The following is a 12744-nucleotide window of genomic DNA, read 5'->3' on the forward strand; positions in this document are numbered from 1 at the left end:
AACAAAACTAACTTAGGATTGGTTTCTCTGTAGTGTCAAACAATGTTTTACTCTAATTCAAGCAATGGTCATGAAACTGCATGTAGGACATTATCTATGGAACATCCAACATTCCTAAAGCTTTTATGAAACTGTTAGGAACTGCTAAAACAACAAGTAGAATGTTAAAGTATTTGTTCTTGTTGAGATGGAAATAAAAATCATATTCGAGACTAACCTACAAGTGTAAAGTAGCAAAATGTCCAAGGTACTGAAATGGTAGCAAGTGTGGTTGTAATTATAATGGCACACCAGTTGCTCAAAAAGGTTAGCTGTAAAAGAAGTCAGAGATGCTGTCATGCAGACAAACAGAAGTAAATTTGAGTACAATAGCAGTGAATTTACAGATGTATCTGATAACCTGCCCTTAAATGGAGATGAAAGGAGGAAGAGGAGAATGATTGGAAATAATGTAAGGAAGTGGAAGAATAAGAATGTTAAAATAATAGAAGAATAGCATGAACATGCTGTGTAAAACAGTCCATTTTGGTAGTATAAAAACACTAAGCTAATCGGAGAAAATAGTAGGGCAAAATTATCCCTGGATCATGACCTATATAACTTAGGAATTTCTGGACCTGATAACATATTACCTAGCAAAATATTCACATTTTCTGCCACTGCGTCAGAAGCTGCTTGGCAATATTGATGTGTTTTGAAATCATTACTTTTGTTTCAGTGTTTGTAGTCAGAGTGTTCTTTCTATCAATTCTAATACAAACCTTCAGTTTACTGTTGTTCTTTCATCTATGAAATAAGCAATTCTAATACAAACCTTCAGTTTACTGTTGTTCTTTCATCCATGAAATAAGCAATTCTAATACAAACCTTCAGTTTACTGTTGTTCTTTCATCCATGAAATAAGCAATTCTAATACAAACCTTCAGTTTACTGTTGTTCTTTCATCTATGAAATAAGCAATTCTAATACAAACCTTCAGTTTACTGTTGTTCTTTCATCTATGAAATAAGCAATTCTAATACAAACCTTCAGTTTACTGTTGTTCTTTCATCCATGAAATAAGCAATTCTAATACAAACCTTCAGTTTACTGTTGTTCTTTCATCCATGAAATAAGCAATTCTAATACAAACCTTCAGTTTACTGTTGTTCTTTCATCTATGAAATAAGCAATTCTAATACAAACCTTCAGTTTACTGTTGTTCTTTCATCCATGAAATAAGCAATTCTAATACAAACCTTCAGTTTACTGTTGTTCTTTCATCCATGAAATAAGCAATTCTAATACAAACCTTCAGTTTACTGTTGTTCTTTCATCTATGAAATAAGCAATTCTAATACAAACCTTCAGTTTACTGTTGTTCTTTCATCCATGAAATAAGCAATTCTAATACAAACCTTCAGTTTACTGTTGTTCTTTCATCCATGAAATAAGCAATTCTAATACAAACCTTCAGTTTACTGTTGTTCTTTCATCTATGAAATAAGCAATTCTAATACAAACCTTCAGTTTACTGTTGTTCTTTCATCTATGAAATAAGCAATTCTAATACAAACCTTCAGTTTACTGTTGTTCTTTCATCTATGAAATAAGCAATTCTAATACAAACCTTCAGTTTACTGTTGTTCTTTCATCTATGAAATAAGCAATTCTAATACAAACCTTCAGTTTACTGTTGTTCTTTCATCTATGAAATAAGCAATTCTAATACAAACCTTCAGTTTACTGTTGTTCTTTCATCTATGAAATAAGCAATTCTAATACAAACCTTCAGTTTACTGTTGTTCTTTCATCCATGAAATAAGCAATTCTAATACAAACCTTCAGTTTACTGTTGTTCTTTCATCCATGAAATAAGCAATTCTAATACAAACCTTCAGTTTACTGTTGTTCTTTCATCTATGAAATAAGCAATTCTAATACAAACCTTCAGTTTACTGTTGTTCTTTCATCTATGAAATAAGCAATTCTAATACAAACCTTCAGTTTACTGTTGTTCTTTCATCTATGAAATAAGCAATTCTAATACAAACCTTCAGTTTACTGTTGTTCTTTCATCTATGAAATAAGCAATTCTAATACAAACCTTCAGTTTACTGTTGTTCTTTCATCTATGAAATAAGCAATTCTAATACAAACCTTCAGTTTACTGTTGTTCTTTCATCTATGAAATAAGCAATTCTAATACAAACCTTCAGTTTACTGTTGTTCTTTCATCCATGAAATAAGCAATTCTAATACAAACCTTCAGTTTACTGTTGTTCTTTCATCTATGAAATAAGCAATTCTAATACAAACCTTCAGTTTACTGTTGTTCTTTCATCTATGAAATAAGCAATTCTAATACAAACCTTCAGTTTACTGTTGTTCTTTCATCTATGAAATAAGCAATTCTAATACAAACCTTCAGTTTACTGTTGTTCTTTCATCTATGAAATAAGCAATTCTAATACAAACCTTCAGTTTACTGTTGTTCTTTCATCTATGAAATAAGCAATTCTAATACAAACCTTCAGTTTACTGTTGTTCTTTCATCTATGAAATAAGCAATTCTAATACAAACCTTCAGTTTACTGTTGTTCTTTCATCCATGAAATAAGCAATTCTAATACAAACCTTCAGTTTACTGTTGTTCTTTCATCTATGAAATAAGCAATTCTAATACAAACCTTCAGTTTACTGTTGTTCTTTCATCCATGAAATAAGCAATTCTAATACAAACCTTCAGTTTACTGTTGTTCTTTCATCTATGAAATAAGCAATTCTAATACAAACCTTCAGTTTACTGTTGTTCTTTCATCTATGAAATAAGCAATTCTAATACAAACCTTCAGTTTACTGTTGTTCTTTCATCCATGAAATAAGCAATTCTAATACAAACCTTCAGTTTACTGTTGTTCTTTCATCTATGAAATAAGCAATTCTAATACAAACCTTCAGTTTACTGTTGTTCTTTCATCCATGAAATAAGCAATTCTAATACAAACCTTCAGTTTACTGTTGTTCTTTCATCTATGAAATAAGCAATTCTAATACAAACCTTCAGTTTACTGTTGTTCTTTCATCCATGAAATAAGCAATTCTAATACAAACCTTCAGTTTACTGTTGTTCTTTCTATCAATTCTAATACAAACCTTCAGTTTACTGTTGTTCTTTCTATCAATTCTAATACAAACCTTCAGTTTACTGTTGTTCTTTCTATCAATTCTAATACAAACCTTCAGTTTACTGTTGTTCTTTCTATCAATTCTAATACAAACCTTCAGTTTACTGTTGTTCTTTCTATCAATTCTAATACAAACCTTCAGTTTACTGTTGTTCTTTCTATCAATTCTAATACAAACCTTCAGTTTACTGTTGTTCTTTCTATCAATTCTAATACAAACCTTCAGTTTACTGTTGTTCTTTCTATCAATTCTAATACAAACCTTCAGTTTACTGTTGTTCTTTCTATCAATTCTAATACAAACCTTCAGTTTACTGTTGTTCTTTCTATCAATTCTAATACAAACCTTCAGTTTACTGTTGTTCTTTCATCCATGAAATAAGCAATTCTAATACAAACCTTCAGTTTACTGTTGTTCTTTCTATCAATTCTAATACAAACCTTCAGTTTACTGTTGTTCTTTCTATCAATTCTAATACAAACCTTCAGTTTACTGTTGTTCTTTCTATCAATTCTAATACAAACCTTCAGTTTACTGTTGTTCTTTCTATCAATTCTAATACAAACCTTCAGTTTACTGTTGTTCTTTCTATCAATTCTAATACAAACCTTCAGTTTACTGTTGTTCTTTCTATCAATTCTAATACAAACCTTCAGTTTACTGTTGTTCTTTCTATCAATTCTAATACAAACCTTCAGTTTACTGTTGTTCTTTCTATCAATTCTAATACAAACCTTCAGTTTACTGTTGTTCTTTCTATCAATTCTAATACAAACCTTCAGTTTACTGTTTTCTTGCTGAAGGTGGGCTAGCTCATCTTTCAACATTTTATATTCATCTTGAACCTTCTTTAATAAATGATCCGTACTAGTAGCCTACAAGAAATACCGTTAATACATGTAAAACAAATTACATGATAAAACAAATTTTACCTTCAACAGAACTGCATCTAATTTATTTTCTACTTTTGTTTTGCACTCTAAAATGGTTATGATGAATATTTTCAATAATATCCAGTACTAGTAAAAACTAATGCTTCTCTATTCAGGTTCTAAAATTAGCCAAGAATATTATAAAAAAAAGACAACTGAATAGAACCCACTTGACCTATATTAGACTGGGTGGCCTCGGTTATCCAGAATAATACTGAAATTAAATACTAAAGTAAACAATATATTTGTTACATAACTCTTATTTTCTTATGGTCAAAAATAGCTTAATGTTCCCAATCCAGCAGAATTACAAAGATAACTTTTGTAAGGACTTTCACTCTTGGTGGATCAAAGTCACACCCTTTTACAGTTTTATATAAAAAATTAATTAATAACTATTATTTACGTATATCTATCAATACAACATAAAAATGTAGCTCATAATTTATTTTTTTATATTGTCCAAGTCCAAGTATTAATAAAAAAACAAACATTTAAATTTTTCTTGACTTTCTTTTTTCTGTCTTACATGATGCTCATATTTATTCACTTCCTAATTTTATAAACACGAAAAACATGCTACTACAGTTTTCAGCCAATTACACATGAACTAAATACAATTTAAAACTTATAGGAAGAGAAGATCACTTTATACACAAGTATCATCACAGTTATTAGATTTTGACACTCATAAAATATATTCTTTATGTGTTAACGTTGTATTCCTGCTCCAAATACCTAATCTTTCTTGCAATCTATTTACAAGTTAATATCATTTTTAAAGCTATTAGTATTGGTTAAAGGATGATAACTTTAGATACATTTCTTTATTCTACCCGACACTTCACCTTGTACCTTTTTCTGGGAGTTTTTGAGCATATATAAAAAACTCACCAAGGACATCAGATGAACTATAAATATAAAAAGCAGATTTACCTCAGCATAAGGTTCACTACTGCTATTCAATTTTGATTTCTACTACACAACAACAATTTGTCATAATTTGTTTTTATTCTTGCTCTAAAATACCTAACAGAAACTTTAACCTATTTATTACTTACTTATAATGCCAACAATATTTTACTTTTAGGACATTCTATTCTAGTGACAAATATATATTCTGTGTTGTAAAATTCACACTTCAAAAATTTGGAATTTACATGAATTCTTTTCAGAACACAAAAACTTGTGAAACTCAACTTTCACATAAAAATGGCTTCAAGTTTTACTTGAATTGCATTTAGTGTTATATATTTCTTGTTATCAAATATAACCTAAATGTGTAACTGAGAAACTTCCCAATTTAGCAATAACAAAACTACAGTAAAATAAACTGTTCATAACTTCAGATTGAATCTAAGGTCCACCAGCAACAGCTGACAGGCTTATACTTTGAAGCTGAACCTAGAAAACTCAGGGTTACAGTATACACATTTTTTTAATATAGGTTTAGTTAAATTGACTAAATGTACACTTATGGAACAAATGGGAAGTTTCACATATCATTTACATTTCAGTTATAGATGTATGTCATCTCCCATTTATCAAGTAACTGTAACAAGTGCCTAAAATGCATATTAATTCAGTTTAAACATCAATTTTCATTCAAAATGGAATAAACAAGTAAATGTTAACCAAAACTGAGTAAAGAAAAAAAAAACAAATTAGTTGATCTGGATTTTAAAGTACCACAATTATAAGAGTAAAAAAAATCAAATTATAAATTACATCAATTTATTTTTACCTTCAACCCCTTGTAATGACTGATAGGAATACTAATTGCTTGCACATTTAAAGTTTGGCACTGCATATCAACCTAAAAGTTAGCCATTACCGTGTTTCTTTTATCAATCTGCTCCTGTAAATGCAATTTTGATAACTTGTCATTTTAATGTATGAACAAAAAGTGTAAATTACCTCAAAGAAAAAATGAAATTGAATATACTTGTAAAAAAAATACATAAAAAAGATAGGATTTACCTAAACATACCTAATGTTAGAAGTTTGACACAAGTGACAAATCTGAATTAAAGCCTCTGGGCAACACGAAGTTATAGTATTGTATACATGCGATGAGTTTCACACATGTCTGCAGGTACTCAGAGGTAAAAAAGTAGATTATTTTTTTCAATATGACAAAAAAATCAATGGATTTGAATGTTGGGTCCAATATCTTCTGAATAAATTCTTTGTGTTTATTTCAGCACAAAGACAACAGGGTATCTGCATTCTGTTCACCACATAGATTTTAGCATTTAAAGTCTGTAAACATATCACTGACGAAATGGGGATGGTTAAAAACTTTCACTCAGAAAAATAGTTCATTGCATGTGTGTGTGTGTGTGTGTTTTCTCATGGCTGAGTCACTTCAGGTTTTCTGCTCAGTCCACAGAGGGGAATCAAACTCATAATTTTAGTGTTGTAAATCTAGACTTACTATCATCCCATCTGGGGACAATGGCTCAGTGATAACATTTACATCCAGGTGAAATCAATACATGATGATGGAAAAATACGTCTGATGTTGATTCCATACATAACAATGATCATCTGTCAGTGGATCTTCAAACCTTTAGACACTAAAACTTTTAAACCAATTAAAAGAAAAAAAAATCACAACTTTACAACAGTACCAAGATATATTAACCCTATAAGAATAAAACTTCTTGACTTCAGCCTTTACTGAAACAGTCTGAGCAAAAGATGGTTTTCATGCTAATAAATACTTCTCATCTCTCATCTTGCAGTTTTTTGGTAAAACTTTATATCTCTGGTTTTCTCTTCCCTAACACTAATTGTAGCAAAATCATCAATATGTAGTAAAATGAAAAAATGAAAACATGAACTAAAAATGAGCCATTTTATCCTCAGTACAGACTGTAGTATCCATCTGAAAGTTCTAAATTATTTGTTTGTTTTGCTTTTGAATTTCGCAAAAAAAGCTACACAAGGGCTATCTGCCATCCCTAATTTAGCAGTGTAAGACTAGAGGGAAGGCAGCTAGTCATCACCACCCACTGGCTACTCTTGGGATACTCCTTTACCAACAAATAGTGGGATTGACCATCCCATTATAATGCCCCCACAGCTGAAAGGGCAAGCATGTTTGGTCCAATGAGGATTCGAACCTGTGACCCCCAGATTAGAAGTTGAATGCTTTACCCCCACCTGGCCATGCCAAGCCTCTAAATTATTTATTTAACAGATTCAAATGTTAACCTTTTCATATCTGTTTCTTTTTTATTTTATTATCTTACTGCTATATTCATAACCAATGGAACAATAATTCTTGTATAAAAAGTAGTAAATAACATTGGGATCCATTAGCTGTTTCCTGTAGATCTCAAATACAATGCTAGCCAGTGTGATGTTTTATAGTATGATGAAGCTTGTGAGATTTTAAAAGATTTTAGCTTAAAGAGGATTGTTAGGCTATGGTGAACAATTTAATATTATTTTACATCTTAGTTACTTTTGATAAAAAATACATAATAAATGAGTAATATGTATCAAAGATTTTTTTTAGTATTCACTGCATACTCAAGCACTCAGAGTAAAAAATCTTAAACATTTTTCCCTAAGCCTTGCAAAGTTTAACAAATTTGGTATTCAAAAAGTAACTCCCACAACTTTCAAATATGCATTTTAACACACACAAATATATATCAATCAGTGAAACAGAATGTCTCCAAGACACTATGTAATATATATCAGTAGAACAGATGTCTCCAAGACACTATGTAATCTTTCAAGCTTTCCTAGTAAACTAAAAACTTCCATTACAGTTCAAAAGATCAAATCTGATTAACATAATTTTCCTCAACTAACAGCTCAAGATGGTAAAAATGAATGCAGAATTGTAAGAAAGGAAAATCTACTCTGTTAGTTACAAACATGTCCATAAGCCATGTAAAGCTTAACAGATATATAGATTCTAAGAAAATGAGGAAAGTACAAGTTTCAAATTTTAGATTCCTGCTCATGGTTATGTACAGATTGTCCTTTTAATTGGATGTATACTTCTGCAGACTATTTTAGGTGCAAGAAAATTTAAAAGGACAGAAACTAGAGCTCACGATACAGAAAATGAAGAATGATATTATTTTAATATTTAAATGATGATATTAAAACTTATATAACATATAAATTATAAGCCATGTTTTAATGCTAAGTTTATTAAAAGACATTGACAAAATGTTTAAATTTTGAAAGATCATGACATACTCACCTTCACTCAGCCATACAGAAAGATTTAGACAAAGAAACTCAATAATGAACAGAAAACCAAACTTAAGATTAATACATTAGTAGAGCTTATTCTATTATTGAAGTTAGTAAAGCAATAGTCAAAAACGTTAAATTCATGAAAACTTCTTGTCTAAGGGACCAAATGTCAGTAAAATCTAAAGGTATATAATAATGGTTAATATACACATGTATGTGTTTAGGTTTAAAGTTAGATACTCATCTCCATACATAAATAACCATTTCATTGAGCTTCCACATTCTGCTTCAGGGATTTGCATGCCACCAACCTTGTGAAAACACCCATCTAATTTTACATGTCCATGTGAATTTGCATCACTATATGACTGTGTCATGTAACAAAACCTTCAACCAACCAAAATGCAACATAACTTTATGTACAAAAACTCCCTCTATATTGAAGCTGAAGAACTTTCATTCTTCGACCAAGTAAGAAAAACAGGTGCAACAGGATAATAAAAAGAACGGGCAGGAACAGTTACAGAGGTGAATATCTATTAGAAATACATTTTCAGGTAAAAAGAAGTATTCAAAAGTAATACCTTCTCAGACAGATAGTTAGAATCCCACAACAAGATTATACAGGGACAAGTGCAAAGATTACCTGAAGATGAGCTCTTTTAGGAAGCACCCAAAGAAAGCCCATGGGGTATTACACTTAATGACAGGGGATCCATATGCGTACATCACAGGAAGACCACATCCCATGTAACTCAGAGTATACTCTTTGTCCATGTAAGAAAAGCTACAAATGTGATGCAAGGACAGATGAAATAAGTACTTGATCATCCAAGTGCTTGCAAATAAGCTGTTGGATAGCCAAAATGTGTAGCAAAGTTAGTAATTAATCAGACCATAAGTTGTGTGTTCACTTCCACCATCAGACTGGACAGGCCAAACCAATAGGTGGGAGAAAGACACTTGTGGTAAATATCAGTGCTCACCACCTCAACTGTCACTCACTACAAGCTCCATGCCAGATGCAGGAAGAGGGCACTGCATTGATATACATAGTTATAGATACTTGTATAACCTCTTATTTAACCATCCACCACTACAAGCCCTTTGCTAGCTGTAGAAGTTAGATGCACAGTTAACATCACAACTGTATAAGGACTGGTACATCTATTCATTCTACTCAACCATCCCACTCAATGAGCTCATGCCAGATCCAAGAGCAGAAATTGTAAGAGAAAGGTGCATGCGTGTTCACACACACACACACACACACAGTGATACAGTTATATGCATCCACAGTCAACTTGGAGAATGTGATGTATGTAATACCTAATAAATGTATACGAAATGAATTGCACTACACTTTAGATCTTTTCCAGCCATACTTCTCACCACAGACTGCCTGAGTAATGATTTTATATTGAGTAACTTGTATTTAATTTCATACTTTTTGAAGAGGTGGTGGATAATATAGAGAAGATGCTTAGAGAAAATGTGTTGTGTGTCACATTACAGGAGAAATCCATGATTTTTCTAAGCATTACTTCATAGAATTAAGAACTTAAAACTTGTATACTTTTAAAATTTGTATTTTTAGCAAGAGGTTTTGCTATAATAAAGTAGTTTAATAAAATTTTAAATGCAACACAAACTTAATGCCATGCACATTAAAGATACCTGGAGCAAGAGGTGATTTTAATATTGTAATAGTGAACACATTATTGTGCGAAAATGTTAGAACAAGAGAATATTTTGTCATTTATTCCATTTTATGGGGCTAATTCTTTAATGCCATTACAGAATGTAATTTCAATACTATGGTAATGCTGTAACACTTCACTGATTCCTGTTGACAACTGAATGAGCTAAGGTGAGAATACTTATTCTTTAGAACTTATAAATTTGAACTAAGGTCATGCAAATAAAGGTTTTGCTTGAATGAACATACTGATCAAACTTAAAAGTTTAAAATAACTGTCATGGTACTTCATGCAGTATCTTAACTATATAGAAAGGTATGAGCAAGAAGCAAGAATATGGTAGTATAAAAACAGTGTCAAGTTTCATTGATAACTGACAGAAAAAAAATACTCAGGTAAGTACTTTATTTCTTGCTTTTTATGTTTATTATCTATTTGTTACTATAAAATTAACTAAAATATAAAAATAGGGATTTCTTTAGGCTAGTTACGGTTAGATCACATAAAATGAATAATGATAATATTTCATGAGGCACACAACTTCAGCAACTTGGAGTAGCTTGTAAGTAAAGTAATTTAAAGTGTGATGTGAGCAGCATGCTTCCCAGGTACTTTCCAACTTATAATAGTGAAATGTGGTTCAAACGGCAATAAATTTTAATTAAAAATAGATGTAAGCTCTTATAACTTTAAAGCTAATAATTGTAAAAAAATGTAATTTCATGTTACATTTGAAGTAATTTAAGAAAGAAAAAAAACAGTTTTATATACTAATAATGTATAGAGTTAGGGCAGAGAAAATAACAGATAAAATATAAAGTTTTACTAAAAACAAACATTTGAAATGTATTTTGGAGCTTTTAGAAACTACACAAATGAAATTTCAGATTTTTGAGATGAAAAGTATTTTTAATCTCTACATGAAAAATCCCTTTGCACATGGACTATTCAAAACAAATACTCAATGTATTTGAGGACAAGACTTTTAGTTTATTAAAAATACTTTACTGAAAAATGATTTTTTGTATGTGAAAGCCTTATAATGTTTACTGAAAAACTGCCAAATTTGGGAAGATATAAAAACTATACTGACAATTAGAAGTATAAAAACTATACTGACAATTAGAAGTATGAAAACTAAACTTGTACAAAGAGGTCATGTGATCTGTCAAACTGTCAGCCTCTGGAGAGAGAATTAAAGAGGAAAGAACTAGAATGAAGCATTAACTAATGTGCATGTGCTTATTAAAGTGTAATTACTATGACTAAACATTATCTGCTACATGTATATGTTAGAGTCATGACAGATGATGAAATGTTACTGTTTATGCAATATAAGAAGAAACTATGACTAAATATATTCTGTGTACAACATGTTAAGGAATAATGCACTAGATCTAAACATTATCTAAAATGTACATCTTAACCTTTACAGTATAGGTTCAGTCATAACCATTTTGTGCTTGTTATAGTTTTCATGCTATTTCTTTTAAACTCATTTGACAGATTTTCAGAAAACATTACAATGCTTTCAAATGCAAAATATCAATGTTTTTTTAATCAAGTCTTAAAGTTTGCTAAGCAATGCTTCTCTCAGGCCATTTTTTGTGCTCACATGTTGCCTATCTAACATGCAAAGTAATTTTCATTTTAAGATTAAAAATAATTTTAATCTTCAAAGTGCCTTTGAAGACTTTACTGCATCAAAGAACATCCAATTCTTTAAAGATGGCATTTATAAATTTACAAGTGTACTGAGTCTAAAAGATAATTTCATTAAATAAATTAAACAAAAAGTTGTACTTGTTTTACATTTTCTTTCTAAAAACCTAACATTTCATATGCAACAGCCTGATACAGCTATATATTAACACCTAATTAAATAGCAAAGAATAAGGAAGAGGTAATAAATTAGACTTAAACATAACATTACTCCAACTAAACACTAGCATGCATATTTATATAGTATGCAGTAATTAAGACCAAATATTTTCTATTGTACATGTGAAAGAGTGATGAACTATAACTAAACAAAATAAACTACTTGTAAATGTTAAGGAATAAGTAACTATGACTAAACATTATACTCTACGTGGTACAAGAGTAATGAACAATTTTTTTATATATGGACTTATAATAAATGATATTTAAACAGTGGATCCTAACAAGTTACTTGTTAAGAAGTAATGAACTAAATCTATACACTAACTTCTATGTATCATATGGTAAGAAAAGGACAAGGTATAAAAGAGTGGGAGTAAATTCAACCCACAGGAAATGAGAGGTACCAAACTGACTACAAAGGGAAAAGAAAAAACCATTAAGGTTTATGTAAGGTGAGCAGGAAAAGTCAAGAGATATTCATTAAATACAAAAGTATCCTTAGAAAATTTAACGTAAAAAAAGTGCTAAAAATTGTCCTCTTTAAAGTCAGACTGAAAAAACTAGCAAAGGAAATGAGTGGAAAAGATGATAGTAGATGAACTTTGCTGCATAAGAATCCTGCAAAAAATTCACAAAGGCCATCATCAACCACAGGTAGAGAAATCAACAGAAATGATGTTAAATTTACTCCATGTGAGAAATCTCATCATCCACATAAACAGAGATAAAGTTCACATTGATCCATTACAATCATATAATGTATGTTAAAATCGAGATGAAATTTAAAATAAGAAAATGTTCTCAGAAAATTCAAAACGTCTGAATACGAAAGTTCA

General features: G+C 30.3%; 1 protein-coding gene across 1 annotated transcript in view; it reads right to left on the reverse strand.

The window, feature by feature from the left end:
• Window positions 1–12744, reverse strand: part of LOC143249483 (vesicle-associated membrane protein-associated protein A-like) — a 40508-nt gene that overhangs the window by 5167 nt on the left and 22597 nt on the right. Inside the window, exon 6 of the mRNA XM_076499404.1 lies at window positions 3945–4043. Within this exon, the coding sequence (XP_076355519.1) occupies window positions 3945–4043 (99 nt within the window). The remainder of the gene's footprint in view (window positions 1–3944; window positions 4044–12744) is intronic.

Source organism: Tachypleus tridentatus, chromosome 1 (genome assembly GCF_004210375.1).
Source record: "Tachypleus tridentatus isolate NWPU-2018 chromosome 1, ASM421037v1, whole genome shotgun sequence".
In the NCBI taxonomy this organism is placed as follows: Eukaryota; Metazoa; Arthropoda; class Merostomata; order Xiphosura; family Limulidae; genus Tachypleus; species Tachypleus tridentatus.